At 43.3% G+C, this 23,171-nt stretch overlaps 1 protein-coding gene across 2 annotated transcripts in view; it reads right to left on the bottom strand.

Moving 5' to 3' along the window:
* The window catches only part of erfl3 (Ets2 repressor factor like 3), a 41,020-nt gene that overhangs the window by 4,139 nt on the left and 13,710 nt on the right, over positions 1 to 23,171 (bottom strand). Inside the window, exons 1-3 of one of the 2 annotated variants that reach the window (XM_058392540.1) lie at positions 14,779 to 14,929; positions 6,658 to 6,892; positions 284 to 399 (exon numbers count right to left, since the gene is read on the bottom strand). In XM_058392540.1, the coding sequence (XP_058248523.1) occupies positions 284 to 399; positions 6,658 to 6,892; positions 14,779 to 14,785 (358 nt within the window). In that variant the 5' untranslated portion in view covers positions 14,786 to 14,929. Of the gene's footprint in view, positions 1 to 283; positions 400 to 6,657; positions 6,893 to 14,778; positions 14,930 to 23,171 lie in introns of those variants that run through there. The other variant, XM_058392533.1, reaches the window with a different exon arrangement.

Below are 23,171 nucleotides of genomic sequence, written 5' to 3'. Positions count from 1 at the left end.
TACACACAGTGAGACAGAGTGCGAACAAACAAAGAGAGTTAAAAAAATAATAATAAATAAAAAAAACAAACAAAAAAAAAACAAGAAAGGGACAAAACATGGCATGAGATGGAAAAACATTAGGTTCTGTGTGAGTTATGTAGAGAGTACAGTGAGTGGGCAGTTTGTCTGCATGCGTGTTTGCACGTGTGTGTCATTTTGTTTGTGTAGGAGTTTAAAAGACAGCATGTAGGCAGTGTGTGTCCACGCATGCGTGTGTGTGTGTGCGCGTGTGCGCTTGTACCTGCAGACCCCATGTCTATGAAGGGGTAGTTGACGAGGACCAGCTTGTTGAAGTTGAACTTGTAGGTAAAGCGCTTGCCTTTAGTTTTGTGCAAGATCCGTTTGTTGTAGTAATACCTGCAGGACGACACAAACACATTCCTTTATTGTAAAACGACCCGAGGAACACGTGCATGTTGTCCATTTAAGGACAGCTGTGGTCATCCCAGTTTGAGTTTATATAACCTACTGTTAAAGTTCTCCTTTCTGAATCCTTTTATATAATTTGTTTCTCTCTCGCTGCATGTATATGAACTTTTCCCTCCTCCGGCTCTTTAAATAACGTCTATCGTTTCTGGTTGCTCCTTCTATTTATACGAACCTAAATGTGTCCCGAATGCGATCAGCCTCTCATCACAGTGTGTGTGTGTGTGTGTGTGTGTGTGTGGAATCTATCTTTTGATCTTACCCATTACAACCTGTAAACCACTCATTTGTGTGAATGGCAGGTTTAAGGGAAGATGCTGACACAGGCGATTTTTCAGGTGTTTATAGGATGCGGCTTTGTTGTGTGTTCAGCTCGGCGTTACACCTTTACGGGGACCAAATGTCCATACAATTAAAGGGATGTGTGAGAATTTTGAAACTGTTGGTCAAAATAGCTGGTATTTTTGGGAAAAGCAAAAGGCCTTGTTGCATTGAGGCTAGAGTTATATGTGTACAGAATTACTTATCTCTAATAACACAGGAATAAATGGAAAGAGTGTGTGTGTGTGTGTGTTTTTTGGAGGATGCACACCAGTGTGTGGTACATTATGGCGAGACAGACAGATTCAGACTTGCGGTTTGCGTGTGTGTGTGTGAGTGTGTGTGTGTGTGTGTGTGTGTGTCAGAGAGAGAATTATGGTTATTAAGAGAAGTCGTGAATGTTCAGACAGGCTCTTTCGAGGTTCAGACAAAAACAGATCGGTGGGCCAGAAGATGGAGGGAGAGTGTGAGAGCGAGTGTTAGACCCACACAGTGTGGGTGTTAACACATGTCCATATGTACCTGTTTTTCTTACAAACACAATTAATGAGACTGTTTTAAGAAAGAATGAGAATAAAAAAGGAAAAAAAAAAAAAAAAAATCTGTGTAAACAAAGGACATGATCATTCTCACTATTATCATCTTATGACAGACCACCCACCTGACTGGTGAATTCTGTACGTGGCACCTTCCCTCATCTCTACACCTTAACTAATAAACATGACTAAGGTCAGAGAATTTGCTGCGGTCAACAAAACAACATCATACAGATCGTTTACTTTCTACTTCTACTCAGCATGATTCATATATTGGTTTCATTCTTCCACACAACATACAGAAGGGAGCAGAGCACACATGAAGATGCAGGGGAACTAGAACAGGACAGATGGCCAAAGCGACTGGGTGCGATATCCCTATTAAAGGATCATTGCAGTTGGATTGCTAGTGATTTGAACTGATCCAGTCAACTGTCACGGCCCTAATAAACAAACAAGCAAAGAAATAAGCCAACAATCCTGAGGTTTACGAAGGTAGAACATCCCGAGAACACGGCATACACACAGTTATGAGAGACGCATAGACACAGTTATGAGAGACGCATAGACACAGTTATGAGAGACGCATAGACACAGTTATGAGAGACGCATAGACACAGTTATGAGAGACGCATAGACACAGTTATGAGAGACGCATACACACGTGCGCACACACAGACTCTTACACAAACGCACAGAGAGACACACACAGAGAGACACACAGAGTGATACGCAGAGACACACAGAAAGACACACACACAGATACACACAAGCACACAGACCCACACACCCACAGACATGCACAGAAAGACACACACATAGGCAGGCGCACACACACACACACTCACACACACACACACTCTCACATACACTCACACACACACTCACACACACACACACACACACACACACACTCACACACACACTCACACACACACTCACACACACACACACACACACTCACACACACACTCACACACACACACTCACACACACACACACTCACACACACACACACTCACACACACACACACTCACACACACACACACACACACACTCACACACACTCACACACACACTCACACACACACTCACACACACACTCACACACACACTCACACACACACACACTCACACACACACTCACACACACACTCACACACACACTCACACACACTCACACACACACTCACACACACACTCACACACACACACACACACACACACACACACACACTCACACACACACTCACACACACACTCACACACACACTCACACACACACTCACACACACACTCACACACACACTCACACACACACTCACACACACACACACACTCACACCCCATTTGACCTGACTTCAAAAGAGCAGGATTCTCTGTGTGTCTAGCTTTGGGTGCAATTACCCACATGCAGCACTCTGCCCTGCCTCTTACATCCTGGGCATGAAAGCTGGACTGGGCCAAGTAATGAAAGCATGATTTTCGGGAATGAAGCAGGTTTCCTCAATCAGAGTTGAGAGACTGGCTTTAAATTAAACACAGACAGCACACACACGCACGCACGCACACACACACACAGCACCCAAACCTACAAACTACGTATATACATGTCAGGAAATGATTGAATGGGAGAGAATTAATCCAGTTATATTGCAGCACATCACTGCTGAATTCTCCAATCAGAAGGTGTGCTTTAATGGACTCTGTGGTGGAAATCATTACAGTACTTGCTTCTTGCGATTGGATAAAAAGTGTGATGTTTCAGAACCCGTTCTTTCTGGATGGGATGCACGGCATGCTCTCTCTGCCCTTTCAATCAGAGTGACCCTTGCCAATCACATGCACCTGCGAGTTCACTGTCCCCAGTTAGTAGCGGTCACATGATGAGAGAGCTGGCCGTTGGATGGGAATTGGCAGGTGATGAAACTGGGGAAACAGAATTGCTGTGGTGTATGAGGAATAACACTTGGGGCTTTGGTTTTACTGGAAACTATTCCACTTTGGGATAATAACGGGAACTCTGCTTGGGTCATCACACTGCTGTGGATTATTTGTGTGGCTTTAATTGATGTTTACTCATTTCTACATGACTGATCTCGCAGTAAACTTCACCATACTTTCCAGTGACCCTGTGTCCGCTATAAAACTGACATCACCCTCAAACTTTGATCTAGAGTTCATGATATTAGTTTATTCAGACACGAGCACATTATTTATATAGTATATTTTACGTAAGGGGTATAAGAGTGACCGTACATGCAGAAACAAACATCAGTGAACTGGCACTAATGCGGTTTGTTTACTAAAGCCCGTCACACTCACTGACACACTCGAGTTGTGATACGTCCACGGCCTCTATTGTGAACTGGCAGATAAACATCATGCTGTGTGCGCGTGTGTAAGAGTGTGTTTCCGCGTGTCAGAGTGTGCCACGAGTGTGTACTGTGTGCGTCTCTCTTCACCCACTAGCCTAAGAAAGAAGCCATTCTGTCTTTGACAATAAGATGTATACAAGTCTGCCCCCAGGCCCACTCCCCGCTCCTCTTCACCCCACACACACACACAAACTTGAACAGTCGTCACCGTCCGTTCGACAAAGGGATCTGTTGTAGTCCAAATCCTCTGACTCACTCTCTCCACACACACCCAATCAACATCAATCAAACGCAAAGACTTGAAGTAGGTCACTTCAGATCTTACACCTGTAGGACAGGACACCCTGTAAGACGCCGGAGCTGAAAGTAATTATCCGCAGGCACCGTGGCATCGCAGGTATGTGCAAACGATCCCTCAGGCCAAGTCTGTAAAGGCTGACTGCTCGAGCAATGCACACGGACCCCATTGTGTCCCGGTGGTGGGAGGATGCAGGGACGGGAGCAGGGAGGAGGTTCCTCCACCCTGCGTTAGAGGCGAGGGGAAGCTGTGTGTGTCCTGACCTGCTGTGGAACAACAACACTGGGACAATGCTGTTGCACGGAGTGGGAATTTCCACACGCGCACGACAGGAAAGAGACGGGCGCCGGTCCGGAGAACACACTGGAGAGTGTCATAATGACACAATCGCACCAGATCCCAACTGGCAAACACAGTGATGAACTGAAAATACATAAATACATCAGTGGTGGGTGGTGCAAAATGTGCCTGTTGATTCCAAAAAAAAAAAAAAAAAAAAATTACACAAATATCACCAAGGCTGTTAAGAAAACTTGATGAACTGTAGAAAGTCTTCGTGTTCTCACAATCACTACCTGTGACATTACTGGCATTCTTCTACTGATAACATCGAAACTTTACAGCATTCAAGCTTTTAGACAGTAATTTACAGACACACACACTTTCATTTGCCATTACGCAGGAAAAGATGTTTCACAAATCAGAGGTTTTGGTGGCATTCACAACTCAAACACTTGGCTTTGTTCGCCACGCTGTATATTTACGCTGCATTCCTGGAGTCTGTCGGCGATTCACTAAGAGCTCCTTTATTTCTGAATCTTTTTTATTTTTCGTTTTTCCCACATCAGTACATCTATCCAAAATACAGCTTCGAGGCCCAGTTCAGCAGCTCTGGTGGTTACTGTTGGCTTGACACCTTACTAAGACACTATGTTTGTTAGTTTACACACACACACACACACACACGTGAACAGTGTGTTAATCACTCCCTTTTTCATTTACAGCATTCGGCTGACATCTTTATCCAGATCGACTTAAATTGATCTCATTTATACAAGAACATGAGGGTCAAGGGCCCAGCAGTGGCAGCTTGGTGGTGTTGGGATTTGACCTTGCAACCTTCCGGTCAGTAATCGGACACCTTGACCGCTTGGCTATCAGTGCTAAGACTCAGAGCGCAGCATTGCTGTTGAGTGAATATATCTGGCTCAGCTAAGTGACAGTGGGGTGGTTCATCATTCTTTAACACATCAGCGTCACTGTAGTACTGAGAACGACTGTATCTGGTCAGTGGAGATCCATATCGCAGCCTCTTTCATTAGGCTGCATGTTTACATAGTGCAGATTTATGATAGACGTTCCTATACACATGGTTTGAGCTTGGTCTCAGGAATATACTATGCTTGGGATGTTTGGCTGTTAAATCGCTAGCCAAATCTTCCTGATGGACACAATATGCAGAATCGAATGTGTCCCCAATGCTGTCCTGCTCATGTCTGCACTCTCACTAAGAGGAAGGTGTGGACAGTGACTGACAGGTGTGGCGTCCACCTACACACACACGCCGTGGCCAATGTTTACATTTCACATTATATTTATTCATCTGGCAGACACTTTTATCTAGGTGTTGACAGTGTTATGCTGTCTGTGACGTTTACTGCAAACACTGAGGAGACCTGGTACAAAGCGTCCTGGTGCCATAACAATAGTAGTGCTTTCGCTGGACGTGGATCGTTTTACAATGCTCACTCCGTATACATTCCATAAGGTTAAGTAGTGAATGTGATGAAGACAGAAGTGCTGGTGGAGTGGAACGTCCTCACATAAAGGCTGATTGTGTACGTGGCGGGAAAAGGGATAAGAGTTAGTGTATACAAGCCTCCCGTTGAGAAGACGTGACATGCGGGTTAGGACACTGTGCTTCCAATGATCAGACGTGGCACGCTTAGCTTGTTCGGGAACGAGCCAACGCAACAAGGCAGAGATGCTTCAAATTAGCATAAGCAGGGTTTTTATAACAGATCATTTCCTAGGGTTAATGATTTACGAAGCCTGCCTGGCGCACTTAGCACTTCATGAGGTTAAGTGCTGATTTCACAAAAATAGTAGCACATTTGAGAGGACGGCTTTCTCAGCCATTCACAAAATGGCAGCTCGAGACCGGTGTGAGGAACAGGAGTAAATATTACACAACTGCGCTCCGCCCGTTCACGCAAATAACTGAATATAATGAGATTTATTTAGTTCATATCAGTCATTGTATCCGGATGCTATATTTTTGTACAGCTAATCTCATTTTACTGCACACCAAAATCCATTTTATTTCCCTATTATTTAATTTTATTTTACTTTTAATTCCATTTGTGACTATTTTTATCTGACCGTATTTTGTATAACAGTATGATTGTGTCAAATTCTGTGCCACATGGTCCTGCCTGATCAGGGCACTTATTTATTTTATGTTTTGCGTAGAATAAGAAAAAGCTCAGCCAGCTCTCAGCTGGACAGGTCACATTAGGTTAAACCTTGTTGCACAAGTTTGTTTACAGAGTGGTATGTGGATGCCGGATGCTTTCTGTCACAGCTTCAACATGGACGACTCGGATAGAGCGACTAATAAGAGACGACTGGTCTGTGACTGTGAAACAAGTGTACCTGAGAGCTCGACTGAGTTTGTCGTAGTTCATCTGAGGCTTGCACTTGCGTGCCCCCCACAGCCTGGCCACCTCGTCCGGGTCTTTGATGACGAACTCGCCATAGTCCCCCTGCCAGGCGATGACATCGTGGTACTCCTCTTTCCTGAGCAGCTCCAGGATAAAGTGCCACAGCTGGATCTGCCTGGAGCCCGGGCTCGACTCGGGCTTGTACGCCCATTCTGGAAAGGCGAACCCTGAAACACAGAAATGAGGATAAGAGACGTAACTAAACAAAAATGCTTTTCAAGCTCCATCTCCATCATCGCTCTGACTCTCTTCCTCACACTGATTTGAGGTCAGGGCCAGGTTTAGAGTAATCGGTCTGAGGTCGCATAAGGTTGATCTCAAGCCTCGCGTAATCGTATAATCTCTAATAATCTGTAGAGTTTACCGGGGTTCAACTACTGAGTCATTTTTCCTGTTTCAATGATGACACTTTGGAAGTTTCAAATATAAACTGTAGCTAGTCAGATCTAGAGGAGGAAAAAAAAAACCCTCTATAAATAATAATAAAGACTGAAATACTGCTTAAACAAGTACAGACGGATTCCAACATGTAAAAAACCTTCAGAATAACTAACAATTGATGCTCGAATCAGATCACTGTGCGTCAGATCAATAGTTTACATTAATGCACTCATTCTAATACATTATTGTTACTATGTTAACGCAGGGATGTGTATAGTGGACGCTCCACATACGAACACAAGACGAACAGCAAACGAGTGTTGTTTAAGAAAAGAAAAACATCCACAGCGAGGCTTCAGGGAAAGCTTCGTTTATTTAACATCACTAGACGGAGTCTCGGGTGTCAGTGCTTTGTAACACAGATACTTTTCCACCAGAGGAAATTCTCCAGAACAGAAGAGTTCCTGGTTTCTCATGACAAGCTGAACGTTTTGAGAGGGGGGGGAAAAAGAAAGAGACTGATGAGGAAAACAACTGTTTATAGCTGTTATAATGTACGTAGTAACAGGAACTAACTTATCTTGGAGTCATTCCATATCTATATCCGTATCTAAAAACACAAAAGCTCCATTTTTTACTAAATGAACACTGTGGTGTTCTAGGAATACGTCACTCCAGGACAGTCTTTTCATCCTTACACAAAACGTCCTAAAACAAACCCAAGTAATTCGATTACAATTAAAATAGAAATGTACCATATAGACAATTTAGTTGGAGATACAGAGGACATAAGAAGCCTGTGAATTAAAGAGCGTCTGGGATGAAGAGCTAGCAGAAAAATAAGCACATCCTCGGCGCCCGGGGCATTTATTTCAGGCCGTGTACACACATGTGCAAACACACGCATGTACCTGCGTGCATGTGCAGACAAAAACACAGCCACAGCGATTCACTGGAGATCCTCCTCGCATTGTTCTCTTTGTGAAGTTCTATTCCAGCGGATCGAGTACAAGCTATTTACAAGCCGCCACTGAGGTGTTTACCATCCTGCTGTTTTTCACGAAGACTATTGAATATACTGAATGAGGAAATTCTTGGCCGGGTTGATGCAGAAATGTTTAGAAACAGTTTAGGGGGGGAAAAAAAAAAAAAAAAACGGTGCTAGAGTTTCAGGTTTCAAGTCTAACCATGACTGGTGTGTGTCCGTCTGGCACTCGATTACATCATTGTGTTGTGCTGTCTTCAGACACTTTGCATAACAGTTATTGCATATAGACGATGATTTGCATACCCGTAACAACCTTTTAAAAATAATTTGCTTAAGGTTCGAGAAACACTAGGGCTGGAACGGCAGTAAGCAGTGGCACTCTCCGCATGAGTAACTTTTCCCATAATCGGAGACGATACGATACTTTATCTTCCATAACAGAACGCTATAATACGCTGTTATAGGAAAGTAATCAACCACCGAGTGGTGTAGAGACTTAACACGACACCTGAAGTGGTTTTAGACCACAGCAATTTCCCAACAAAAGCGTTATTTCATTAATTAAACAATGCCGTAATTGATCATTTACAGTTACGTGCAATGTTGCAGAACGTCTGCAAAACAAGTTCCTGTTATCACTGTAAACAGTAACCGGCATCTCCTTCAGTTTCCTCTTATAAACTCTCCCAAAACAAAAAAAAAAGCAACTCATCAAGTTACCCAGGTCCTCTGTCCTGAAGACTTTCCCATGTGGGAAAACCTACAGCTTTATCCCCGACTGTTACAATGTGCTGACACTGGAAACTAAAATTAAATAAATAAAAAATCTAAACAAACATCTGCAGGCAGAAAATGAGTCGCACATGTAAATTTGTTGACGCATGTCCATATGTACTCTATTCCAGCTTCTATGTAAGTAGTTACTATAGAAACAATAACATATTAGACTGAGCTGCGGTTACAGGAAATGAATCAGCACCTTATGGCCAATCGGATTGAAGAATTCATCTGGTATGTGTTCCATTAGAGCATGTATATGAGGGCATTAGCAGATCCACTGACACTGTGCTGCACAGTAGAGCACATGAAAAAGCTCTGTGATTGCCCCTTTAAGAGGTCAAATGTGCCATGCCCCAAAGATTCTGACAGGCACAGATCTGGTTTCAGGTCTCACACACACACACACACACACACACACGCACACATGAAAACGATCTCCGCTAAGAAGTCTGAGCCAAAGTCAATGTCTGTCAAACTCCCTGATGAACAATGAAGAACAGACTCCTAAGTCACACAAGCACACACAGCCTTCTGGCAATGATGGATACACTTACAGATGTGTAATTCTCACACACACACACACACACACACACACACACACACACACACACACGTACTTTGTTGAACTAATAGTACTAAAAAATCTTGTGTGGAGGCGTGATGCCTGATCCCATGCTTCTCTATGGGCACACACACAAACACACACACAAACACACACAGCCAGCTATTTGTGCTAAAGCATCCGAGACCGAGCTCAGCCTCAAGGACAAAACCTCTCCGAGATAGGGGTGTGTGCGAGTAAGTGTGTGTGCATATTATTGATCATATTACTAACCGCATACAACAAGCCCTGCAGCGCTGGTGTGTTGATATGGGGAGACTACGTACACACATACACACACACATACACACACGGACTCTTGCAAACCTATGGCATCACCGTGAAAACAAAAAAACAAAAAACGCTCCGGCATACGCATGCGGGAACTTGTTTCTGTAACTTGTGCTAAATGTTTGTACTACATAAACACACAAAGCCGAGTTGTGCCTTTGCTGCCGTTGCCAAACACAAACCCGTCTTGTGTTCCCAGCGCATTCTTCCCTTACCTACTGTATGTAAAACACATCTGCAAAGCTGTTGTTAGTATCCGCTGAAACTAAATCCCAGCTGCTGTATATCTCTGGAGATGGATTCCCACGTCAATATCTTGTGATTGAATCACACCGTCTGACAACACACCCAACCTCGGCGTAGGTCTAAACAACTAACTCACATTCTCTCCTCTTAAAGCTAACGTGACTTGATCATGTAGGTTTCTCATTTTTTAACAACAACAACAAAAAAAAGGAGCTGGACTTTGCTCTCCACAGAGCTCACTTCCTCTTGTCATCTTAAGACTGGCCTACTACAACCCTCTCTGCCTGCAAGAAAAACAAATAAATAAAATAAAATTGACCCACACCCATATATAGCTAAAGGTCTGTGGGCATCTGACAATCACAGCCATATATGAGCCTTCCCCAAACTGCTGGTAGAACAAAATCATCGAGAATGTCTTTATATGCTGTAGATGTATGGTTTCCCATTCCTGGAACAAAGAGGCTAAAGCTTGTTCCAGCACGACACTGCCCCTGTGCACAGAGCAAGACCTGGTTTGCCAAAGCTGGAGTAAAAGAACATCAAGGTTCCTGCACAGAAGCCTGACCTTAACCCCACTGCACACCTCTGGGATGAACTGGAACGCTGACTGCACCCCAGACCTCTTCGGCTGTCATTACTGCCAGACCTCACTAATGGTCTTGTGTCTGAATGTTCAAATCCCCAGAGCCACGCTAAAAATGTAGTGAAAAGCCTTCCCAGGAGAGTGGGGGTAATTAGAGAGGGGGTAACCACTCTGGAATAGGAACAAGAAGAATCTGGAATTCAACAAGCACATATGAATGTGATGATCAGGTACTTACAGTATACCTGAGGACAAATGTCACCCCCTGTTGAGCAGCATGTCACAGGACTGAACCCACCATCCGTCAAGATTTTTCCATCATATCTCCACTAAGTTGTTGCAGCACTCTTTTACTAGCACACAAGCTCATTCAGGTCACTCTGGATAAGGGTATGAGAGATGGCACAGCAGCTAGTATGCTGGTTAGTACGTCCAAGGCTGGGGGCTCGATTCCTGCCTCCTCCCTGTGTGGGAGGCGTATACATATGTTCTCCTCATGCTTCAGGGGTTTCCTCCAGGTACTCTCTCTGGTTTCCATCACCAGTCAAAAGACTTGTGCTGGCATCTCAAAAATGTCTGTAGTGTCTAATTGTTCCCTGTAATGTTTGGAACCCAAACCTGGACGTCTTCTGCTTTGTACCACGAGTCCTTTGGGACAGACTTCAGGTACCCTGTGACCCTGTGTAGGATAAGCACTAAAGAAAATGGATGGATGGATGGATGGATGAAGGTATCTCCTAAATGCTATAAAATGTTTTCCATAGTTCCAGTTGTTATTTAATTCTGTTTTCTTGGCTAACTAAATCATAAGGCCATTCATAATTAACTGTCTGTTTTGCATACTGCAGTAGCATATTAATGTCTTATGTCATTTCCATTCACTTCTTCGTCAGTAAAGTGGGAAAATCTGAACAGGATGCCAGTCCATTGTTGAGCATCATGCACATTGCATGTTGTTGGACAGTAGCAGACAATTGGAGAACCCGGAGGAAGAGAACATGCGAACCTCTGCGCAGACGTGAAACGGAGAGCCTGGAGCAAGGAGGCATCTGTGCAGCCTGCTGCGGCACCATGCCACCCTACTTCATTATCAACCTAATTGAATTCACATCTGAAGTTTAAAACCTCCACTCAGTTCCTGTGATTAAGGAGAAGCCATGCTTTGAGTGAGATTTATCCAGTATTACCTCAGAGTACAAGGTGAATTAAAACAAGCCTGTTTAATCCTAATTTGGTTCAGATAGCCCTTGACACTAAGAAATATGACAACGATGTATTATGCTGAAATGACCAAAAACATTCATTTCAGCATAAATGTGTGTGAGGTAGAAATATGTCCTGGATGGGACTAGAGATGCAGCTCATGACGACAATCACCCTGCTGGTGACAAGTTATTACTTTAAAAAAATTCCAGCTCTCTCTTTGCTGTGTATGGAATCGTTCAACATTTCAGAGTTTGTCTTGGAAACCTGATTAACAGGGATGCTTTGACTCGGATGTGCCATCTAGTGGACGCTGCTTTACTCCCCCAAATATTCACGGGGTACGCAATCCAGTATAATCCAAGGCTTTGATTCAGATCAGTGAATTGAGTGATTCTGTGAAGATACCGATTGCTCTTATCACTAGTTAAAGTGGATGTGTTAAAGATATAAGAAGAAAAGTTCTCGTTTAGTGGCTACAGATCTGTTCTATTCTGTAAAGTGAGCTGAAGCATGTTATGTGTGGGTGAAAGTATATGCAGCAGTGTGTATTGTGCCCTGTGTGGGAAACAGTGCAGTGTGTGTGTGTGTGTGTGTGTGTGTAAAGCTTTTTAATGCTCTACCAGAGAGTTGGCTTGTGAGTGCAAGAGCGTATGACCTCATCCCCCCTCCCTACTTAACCTCTATGACCTCCAGCCCTTCTCTGTGTCTTTCTGTCTCTGGTTTTCCCCCCTCCCCACCCTCCCCAAGGGGGAGACACAGGATCCTTACCACAGAGGAGAAGAGGACAGATCAGCGCGCACACACTCGCACTTCATCAATAATTCAAGGAGCCGTCTTCGCACGGGAGTATCTGAGGGAAGAGAGGGGTAATCTCTGCCCTGGGACATTAGCGCGCGTTTGTTGAAGAAAAATGCTAGAAGTTGTTGTCTAATAAAATAAGAGTAGAGTTAAAAAGGAAAGGAGTGAACGTGTAGCAAGTGATGGAATGAAACGATATAGAGGAGGAAAAGAGAAGCAGGCGAAAGGGGCCTGAGGAGGGAGTGGGGGGGGGTTATGGGGGGGAAAGGGAAACAAACGGAGGAGGGGTGAAAGAGAGGGATGAGATCATAGCTCGTCTCCTAGTCTGTTGTCATCCAGGTCAAATTGCTCCTCTCTCTCTCTCTCTCTCTCTCTCTCTCTCTCTCCCCCCTCTGATGCCTCATCCAAGTATGTAAATCCAAGAAAGCTGGCTGTCCGAGGTGCAACGTGTTGTTGTTTTTTTTTTTTAAATGTATTTGAAGAATCTTGAGCACTCGAGCATACGGCAGCATTGTTATGAGAGGAAGCATACCCATCGTGCAGTGTGTGTGTGTGAGGATTAGCAAAAAGCAAACTGATGACATGAAAGAGTTTCTGTCAGGCAACACAGAGCAGCGATTCACTGTGGGGAGAAACTGAAGAGGACAGCTTTATTCACCCCTTTGTCATTAACGCTAGTAGCAACTCTGTGCACTTCTTCAACTCCAGAGGCGTGTGTGTGTGTTAGGATGAGCAGGGTGTGTGTGAGAGGGGTGGGTTTCAGTAGCCAGACTCTTTAACAGCTCAGTGTGAAGACTAATATTACTGCAGAGAGAGAAAGTGTGTGTTCTAGCGGTGACTACACTTTTTTGACTAAGTGAAGTTTTGGTGTAATTGAAAGTTTTCAGCTCCACGTTTGATCACCTAATCCACTGATAACGAGAGCGGCTGTTTAATCTGTGCTTGAATGACACCCGTGTGGCTTGATGTAGAGTCCGAACAAACACGTGCCGTGTTTAATGCAATTTACTTTCATGCGTTTTGAATAGACATCAACTTTCTGAAAGTGAAACCTAATTAATACTTACCAAAAGAATGAAAAAGAAAAAAAGAAAGCTGCAGGAGCCGTGTTCCATAAAGCATGTTCTATAGCTACATAAAGTATATTCCACAGCTGCAAAAGAAATGTTCTAGAACCACAAAGAATGCTTTATAGCTACATATGCTATATTCTGTAACTACATATAGAATGTTCTAGAACTACATAAAGTATTCTCTTAAAGCATGCTCTATAGCTACATAAAGTATATTCTATAGCTGCATATGGAATGTTCTAGAACCACAAAGCATATTCTATAGCTACATATGCACTGTTCTAGAACCACATAAAGTATATTCCATAGCTGTTCTAGAACTACATAAAGCATGCTCTTAAAACTTGCACTATAGCTACATAAAGCATATTCTATAGCTACATAAAGCATATTCTATAGCTACATAAAGCATATTCTATAGCTACATATCGAATGTTCTAGAACTATATAAAGCATGTTCTATAGCTGCATATGCAATGTTCTAGAACTACCTAAAGTATGCTCTTAAAGCATGTTCTATAGCTGTTCTAGAACTACATAAAGCATGCTCTTAAAACATGCACTACATAACGTATATTCTATAGCTGCATATGGAATGTTCTAGAACTCCACAAAGCATGCTCTATCGCTCCATAAAGTATCTATAGCTGCATACACACATTGTATCTACTATAGTGATTAAGAAATTACTTAAAATTAGCCAACTGAGTGTTTGAGCTGAAGGATGCTTCTTTACTGTTATACAGACATTTACGATCTAGTGTAACTAGATTTCCCTGACAGAGGAACAGCCAATCACCAAAAGCAACAAGTTTGTGATAAAGCTATATCATCATCTTTCTGTAATGCGAACTAATAAACAATAGGAGCTGAATGCTAAGAACACAACCGCAGTGTGTTATGAGCGAGAACACATTTCCATTTATTCAAATGCTAGACAGTTTTACTCAAAACAACTTAAGTGAGAACTTAAACAACAACAAAAAAACAGTTAATTTCCCTGCGTGTTCCTTATTAAATATCGGCATGTTCCAAGCAAACTGTGATGAACAGATGAAACCGTGATAAACAGAGAAAGCGCTTTTGAGTATCGTGATGTGTACCTGGCATATCGCTCGCCCCTCCACAGCACGCTGCTGAAAAAGGCTCATGTGACGACGGTGAGAGGACAGAAAAGGTGGGAGATGCGAAGTCGGGAAAAATCAGAACCTCTCAGTGACCACAGTTAAAACCACAAGCGCATTAAAGATTCATCAGGGAGAGAAAGAGAGAGTAAAAGAGTAAACCGAGTAGAGGGAGGACGGGGTGCAGAGGAGTGGAGCACAAAGAACAAAACAAGGGCTGAAGAGATTGGGTGCACTGTTGCGCTGGAGCGTTTGTGCTGGCGCTGACGACACGGATGTTCTGTCTCTTTCTTCTCCTTCTTCTGTAGTGAACACTTGTTTCTTTAAAAATAAGACAGAATGTACTCTTAACCTCAGAGAGTGAGCAAAGTCAATGAATACACGAGAGTGCAACAAGAGAGAGAGAGAGAGAGAGAGAGAACGCACAAGAGAGAGAAAAGAGAGCGAGAGAACATGAGAGAGTGGGAGCCAGAGGGAGAGATGGCCTTGGAGATCCAAAAATAAACCCGCACACAGGGGTTATTGTTTGACAGTAAAGAGAGAGACGGAGACACAGAGAAAGAGAGAGGACAGGTGGAGGTGGACAGGTGGAGGTGGACGACAGAGGTGAAGGATTTGCTTTCACACCTCCATAACTTTATCACACTTGTGTGCTTCTCCAATAATGCTGTTTCGCAATGCACAAACTCTTCAGGCCAAGGACGAGCAGCTAACAATACATTTCTGAATGCACTGAGAGAACGTACAATCAATGCACACATACTTGCTCGTGCTTGTGCACACACACACACACACACTTCTCTGGAGTGTTGTGAGTTGCAGAGGTGAAAAATATTATTCCATAGAGTAGAGGCAGTCCCAGGGCTCGGTGTGTATTTCTGTTCAGCTCTTACACTCCTCCTTTATACTCATTAGTCCTCCATACATCCATCTATCCAGATCTCCAACACTCTGTCCCTCATGACACGTATCCTCTCTCTTTAGCAGAAACATCTCTCACGCTCATTTTCCCTCGCTTAGTCTCTCTCTGTCTCTGGATAAAGGTAATGGCAGCCAGGTGAGAAATCGAAGAACTTCTTTGTCTCACAGAAAGACTGTGTGATCATTTCTTGCTCTGTGCTCGAGTTAGGGTTATGCTAACAGCCCTTCTAAACTAATTCCTGCTGCTGAACAAGTCATTAAACAGACACTTATCATCTTGGAGTGTATGTATTTACACCTCAGAGTTCTGGTGTGAATTGGGTTCATTGTGCGACGTCGTTAATCTGACCACATCATCATACAGGTCATTAATCCCGAGTACATAATTCTACCAGCCAGGTTTCTTCACCAAGCCTGTCTTATACTGTCTAACTGCATGACTTGCTGTAAAGTGTGTGTATGTGTGTGTGCATGGGTTGAGGTGTTTCCTGGAATGTGTCACGGTATAGTGGTGCAGGAAGTTAGCAAGCCTCCTGCACCACCACATCAACTCTGTTTCCTGTGTGTGTGTGTGAGATGGTCGGAGGGAGTGCATGTGACTCGCAGCATCTGCAAACGAAATGTTTGTCACGTTTCCTCCGCCTCCCGGCTCTCAGAAATCCGCTAAAACTTTAGGTAGCGTGAACATGGAACACACAAGGTACACTCGGCACACGGCAACGTTACAAAAGACAATCCAGAAAAACAACTAACAGACCGTGTGTGTGTGTGTGTGTGTGTGTACATGTGCCAGCGCTGACTCAGTGCGTGAGCGTGTTTGTAATTCAGCCTTCACAACGCAAACATTTCTCTCTCTCCCTCTCTCTATTCCCTCGCTTTCTCTCTCTTCTCTCTCTCTCTCTCTCTCTCACTCTCTCTTGGACACCGTCTCATAGCAACCAGACACTTCAGGCCTAAAAATAAACTCCCAGAAATGAACAGAACAAAAAAATAAAACATAAACGACAATTAATCCTTTCAGCCTGAGAGCCAGGCCTCAAATAGAGCAGGTAGGAGCAAGAGAGGATGCGGGGAGAGAGAGAGAGAGAGAGAGAGAGAGAGAGATGCCAGCAACAGGTATTTGTGATCTCAGTGCTGTACTGATGTATGAAAAAACTACATTTCTCCACAAACACACACACACACGTACTACATGTACCGATATATTTAGCGTGATTAATCGTGATTTGTTTTTCTGAGGAAGACGTCGGTACAGTCAGCACTTCTGTGACATCAACAAATGTTACGCAACTGATGTTCAAATGATCCATAGTTACACATTTTTGTATATAAAGAAATCATTGCGCGTTAAAGCTTCTCGGCTTTCCAGACTGTCGTTTAATCTCGGTAGGATTCTAGACATAATATTTGTGGCATAACGCCCACCCTGAAACACACACACCCACACACAGAAACACACCTGCTTGTGTGTATTTTTGTGTCTATAAGCAGGTAACACCGCCTGCTCGACTGTACTCCCCTGCTCCAAAATCCCCATGACATCACCCCGAGTGACTGAGAGCCTCTGTTCCCCACAGCAGGTACACCCAAACCATACACACACACACACACACACACACACACACACACTGAAAGAGGTGGTACACTCCTGATGGGATTATATTCAGCTGGGGTATGTAAACACACACACACACACACACACACACACACACACACCACTTTGACATGTTGCAGCAGCAATGTATAAGATCATGCAGCACTTCAGCTAATGTTCACATCAGACCGGGAGAAAAATATGATCTCGATGATTTTGACACGTTGCTTGACAGCCTGGTTTGTTTATTTCCAAAAACTGCTGATCTGAGATTTTCACACACAATTCTAGACTGTCAACAAAACAAAAAAAAACCCCACAGAACTGAGTGAGTGTGGTTTGTGGTCTTGCTGATGGGAGTGCTCAGAGGAGGAGAGCCAGATTTGGGTTAAGCTTCCAGGAAGGCTACGGCAGCCACGCTACAACCGGGGTGAGCAGAAAAGCATCTCAAGGAGACATAACCAACATACGAGACGTAGACGGGCTTTGACGGCAGGCAGCAGGTTACCTTAAGTTCTACCTGTGCAGGGACGGGCTCAGCAGAACTGCTCATTTTATGACGGCAACAAGTCGAGTCAAAGCAAGGCGATGTGGTGTTTCATCCACCTCAAGCTTTGACATGTTGTGAATTCTGAGATACGTTTCAGCTAACTTGAGTTACCGTAGCCTTCATCATTTATCAACAAGGTGTTTGTGGACACAGATCTGCCACTTCTAGAGCCGAAACTGAACCGAGTGATTTTATGCATTGTGCCGTTTGTCACATGATCAGATACAAGTGTACAGGTGTACCTAATAAAGTGGTCAGAGTGTGTGTGTGTGTGTGTGCACCAATTCTGCATGGGATTTTACCATAGAGGAAAGACAGACCTGAGCAGATATTTTTATTTACATATTTTTATTTTTATTTATATATATTAATTATATTTATTTTATTTAATATCTGGAGAACTTCACCAAATATTACAAAAACACAAAATAAGAAAAAGGAAGAAAAAAAAAATCACTGGCATCACCATTACATTTGAGTTGCTTATAACAACAATCAGTTTCTGCCACATCACAGGCAGACTGGTGTGTGTGTGTGTGTGTTACAATTTGTTATCAACATTGTGCAGTAAACCACAGAAACATTTTTTTTTCCTTCCTACTTTTATGATTGCTCATTTGCTTATTAGGTTCTCACACACACACACATACACCTCACACACTATACCACACACACGACGTTCAAAGCATGTTTTTGTCACCTCCGTCCCTGTTTGTGTACAGCGGCCTGACTTGCGTCTGTGTGACGTGTGACCGTCCAAAAATACCCGCTCCTCCGTTATCTCCATCTCCCCATTCCTCACCCCTCCTTCCTTCACCTCGATCAATTCCCCTCTCGCTCGCGCTCCTTCTCTTCCTGCCATTATTTTACCACCCTAATTTTAGAGAGGGGGAAAAACGCTGCTTGCATCTGTTAACCACGCCAACGAGTACATGTGAGACGGGGAAAAAAAAGAAAGAGAGAGAGACAGGAAAGTCAAAAGTCAAAAGAGAGAGAGAGAGAGAGAGAGAGAGAGAGAGAGAGGAGAGGGGGGAGTGTATGTGTGAGAGCGAGAGAGAGAAAGTGATTGTGGTCAGCATTGCCTAGGGCGGGACATTACCCGGTGTGTGTCTACTGATAAACATGAGCTGATCTGTGAACCCATGCAGTGACACAGCCTGTCAACCTTCTCTATCTCTCTCACTCATTTACACACACACACACACACACCTGGCTACCAAATTTACCAGGCTCTGCCCTACTGTTCATTAGACAGCGGTGACTGAGGGATTTTGGTGTGTGTGTGTGTGTGTGTGTGTGAGAGAGATCGAGGGAGAGTTAGTGAGCTGGTAAATTGCATCTGTTAAAGCTGCTTAAGTCCTGCTGATCTTTCTTACATAACTTTCACCTCACTCACACCACAGGGGGGAGGGATTACAACAGTGACATCAGTGGCGTGCGTGTGTGTGTGTTTGTGTGTGTGTGTCTGACCATCAGTTTAGTGGGACTCCAGGCTGTCCCAATAATCTCCCTGTATCAGTTAGGCTTGTGTAATGCAGCTGTTTAATAACCTCTGCACAGTCTCACAATGCCACAGTGTACAGTGATGTGTACTCCGTTTAGATTTAATTACCAGATCTGTTCATCTTTATGCATGTTGTGTAGGAGCCCCGAAATGGAGTCATTACTCAAAAATACACCAACGAGACAGTCCTTTTCTCCACACTACAGAGGCAGGTGAGCTAAAAGACATGAAGCTGGAGTGATTTGCGCAGAGGGTCAGAACTCTGATAGTATCTGGCAGCGCCTGAAAACCCTGTGTATGTATGTATATGTGTGTGTATGTATATATATATATATATATATATATATATATATATATATATATATATATATATATATATATATATATACATATACATATATACATACACACACACACACATATACACACAAATACATACACACACAAGAAATAAAAAAGATTTTTAAAATTTAAAAAGTCTACCAATCTAACAGTTTACATAATGAATATTTAATAATAATATAAATAATAATAATAATGATTTTAAAAAAATGAAAGTTACACCTGCTGTTTTCTCCTGCGTTGAGCAGCACTCCGACACGTCCAGACACTTTAAGCAGCAGAACAGCAGTGAACATTTGAGCCATGTGGACATTTGACAACCAATTTGTAAAAGGATTATAATGTTAAAATATACTGGGTTTTTTTCTCTTCATTTTAATTGTTGTTTTTGCACGAAACAGTGAAGCAGGCAGCTCCTGACCGTCATGTGACTGATACCCTATAAGATTAAAACCGGTCAGTAACTGACCAACAGGATACATGCAAACAAACGTTTACCTGTTCAGCAAATACAAAAACAAAACTGAAATTGGTCAGAGTCAAATTATGTTCCTAATCAAACTTAATGAATTCCCATTTAATAAAACAATAACACGCGGAATACTTCAGTAGATTTTGATGAGCGGAGAGTCTGATAATGTTTTTTCAGTGTAGGCAGCTCTAGGCATTAATTCTGACCATCTTGGCAGCGGGTCAGTCACCTTAACATCTCTCTCTCTCTCTCTCTCTCTCTCTCTCTCTCTCGTCCTCCTCAACTGGAGCAAATAAATTCTACTGCATTATGCAAGACGCCAATGATGTAACTACGCTCACAAAATCGCCACACACACACACACACACAAACCATAGCACAGCAGCCCCGCCATAGCAACCAGTATGCGGGCTACAAAACCAAAACAGACTTTAAAACCAGCAGTTACAGTCACCCTCCAAATTTCTCGAACATACACACACACAGCACATGTGTTTCTGCTCCTGACGTGTGTCTAAACCCGGTGTCTAGCCCACTAGGACTGGGTAAAATGTATGACTGCACATTAGGAACACATTAAGAGCCCAAATAAATCCCCCACAGAGTTTCGTCTGAAGTTTCGTGGGAGTGTGCGTCCAGGCGAGCTGCTCTCTTTTCAATTAAGGCATTCAGATACCTAGATTCCCCTTCAAAGCAGAGAAATCTGATCAGCTGTTAACTGGAAAACCAATAACCTATGGTATGAACACACACAGACAGTGTGCGTGAGTGAGAGAGAGAGATTGTGAGTATATGTGTGTGTGTGAGAGAGAGAGATTGTGAGTATATGTGTGTGTGAGAGAGAGAGAGATTGTGAGTATGTGTGTGTGTGTGTGAGAGAGAGAGAGAGAGAGAGAGATTGTGTGTGTGTGTGTGTGTGTGTGAGAGAGAGAGAGAGAGAGAGAGAGAGAGAGAGATTGTGTGTGTGTGTGTGTGAGTGAGAGAGATAGAGATTGATCTGAGTGAACTTTCGACACTCTTGCATGCTGCCTGCGAACATGATTACGTAACAGGGTAAAGAGGGAACAGTGCTTAATACACACATGCACGTGCACACACACACACACACACACACACACACACACACAGAGCACAGAGCACAGAGCAGCGAGGAGAGATAATACAAGCTAAACCGCCAACACGCAAGCACATGTCATGCATTCAAACGCAGACAGACAGAGGGCCTAGACACTATGGTATAGAATTGCACAACAGGCCAGGGATTCCCCGCCACTCAGGACCTTTCCATCGTGACCACAGGAACTACTCCTGTCTGTTTCGGACATGCGTACTCATTTCTTCTAACTGAAACTAGAGCTGGTAAAGAAAAACAAAACGTAAAATCAGACAAATCAATGCTGCCTACAACAGAGGCATTTTCTAACATAGCTGTGATAACGAGCAGAAACATGGGTCTGTATTATTATCTCATTAATATTTCTCACTTTATTAGCTATTTTTATGGAGATTCCTATACAGTAATATTAAGAGACTAAAAAGTTCACAATATCAGTTATGTTTTTTTTTTTCTGATGCTATTGTTTGCTTTTAATCCCAGCGCTGCTGAAAGCTCAAAGCTGATTGGTCAGCAGCAGTTGGGCCGTGGTCCGACTCGCAGGTTTCCATCTAATGGACTGGTGCTAATACATTATAGTTTCTATAGTAACAGGGATTTCTACAGCAAATGTGCTGCATAATATCAGACGAATATTTAACATCCTGTTATTCAAAAAACAAAACTTATCACCAATATTTTTCGCAAAGGACACGTTTGTTTGTTTGTTTGTTTGTTAGTTAAGGAGTCTCCAGTGTCAGCCAGGGCCAGAGGACAAGCTGCAAGCGTCTCTCAGTGACATGACGAGCTGCGTTGTTGCTGAATTGATTGTTTATTGCTGCTGTAATGAAACTGCATTTCACTGGCCCTGTGCTTGTACTCTGCACAATGACAATAAAGCTGAATCTAATCTGATCTAATCTAATCTACTGTAAGCGACAACGGGAAGCGGCGTGTTTTATGGACATCCGCAACATTTAAAGAAACCTTAGATAAATTGTTATTGCTGGCAAATAGCTGTGTGTAAGAGGAATAAAACACTTTAAAGCATGCTGATATAGGGAAATGTGCACAGTGACAGTAACACTAAACCGTTGTTGATTATTTTCCTGTAATAGCATCCCGGCCTGATTTAGTCCTTATAGTAGGTCACTTTATTAGGGCTTTATCTCTTACCTGAGACACTTAAAAGCAAGATAGTTTAACAACAATCTCTTAAAACACACACACACAGGCACCCACATAGTCATTTATGAAAGTACTGCTTACACACACACACACACACACACACACACACACACGGCTACAGCCGAGCAGCTAAAATACACCCTGTCAGTCCACAGTGCTGCTCCACTTCCCCACCACTCCTGGCCTCACACACACACACACACACACAACCCTGTAGGTGCTACACAATCCACTCAATCAGCACGGTGCAGATAAGCTGCCTGTATCCACTTAACTTGTTTTGGTCTGTATGATCCACCTGGTAGCCTCGGTTTCACTCCGATATAAGCGGCAGAATTCCGTTTCGGATGAAATAACATCATGATGAGAAAAGAACAGTAAGAGAATGCAGGCAAAAGTACAATCACAATAAACAATGTCACAAAATTGCTTTATGAAGAGATTCACGGATGTTGTAATGAACCTCTTCATCTTCAGGAACAACAAGGGATCGTTCACTCAGTAGCTGCGTTATCCTGGTCAGAGGATTGTCCTGTGCACAAGCCGGGAATACTCCCTGGATGAGACACGAGGACATCTCAGGGCATCATGCAGGCATACACACACACACACACATACACCTGGGGACAATTCAGCATAGTCCATCTAGTCCACCTACCAGCTTGATTTTTGGGGAAACTGGAGAAAAAACCTCCATGTTAAAAATAT

Source organism: Hemibagrus wyckioides, linkage group LG01, assembly GCF_019097595.1.
Source record: "Hemibagrus wyckioides isolate EC202008001 linkage group LG01, SWU_Hwy_1.0, whole genome shotgun sequence".
Classification (NCBI taxonomy): Eukaryota; Metazoa; Chordata; class Actinopteri; order Siluriformes; family Bagridae; genus Hemibagrus; species Hemibagrus wyckioides.
This window is presented reverse-complemented; position numbering and strand designations above follow the sequence as displayed.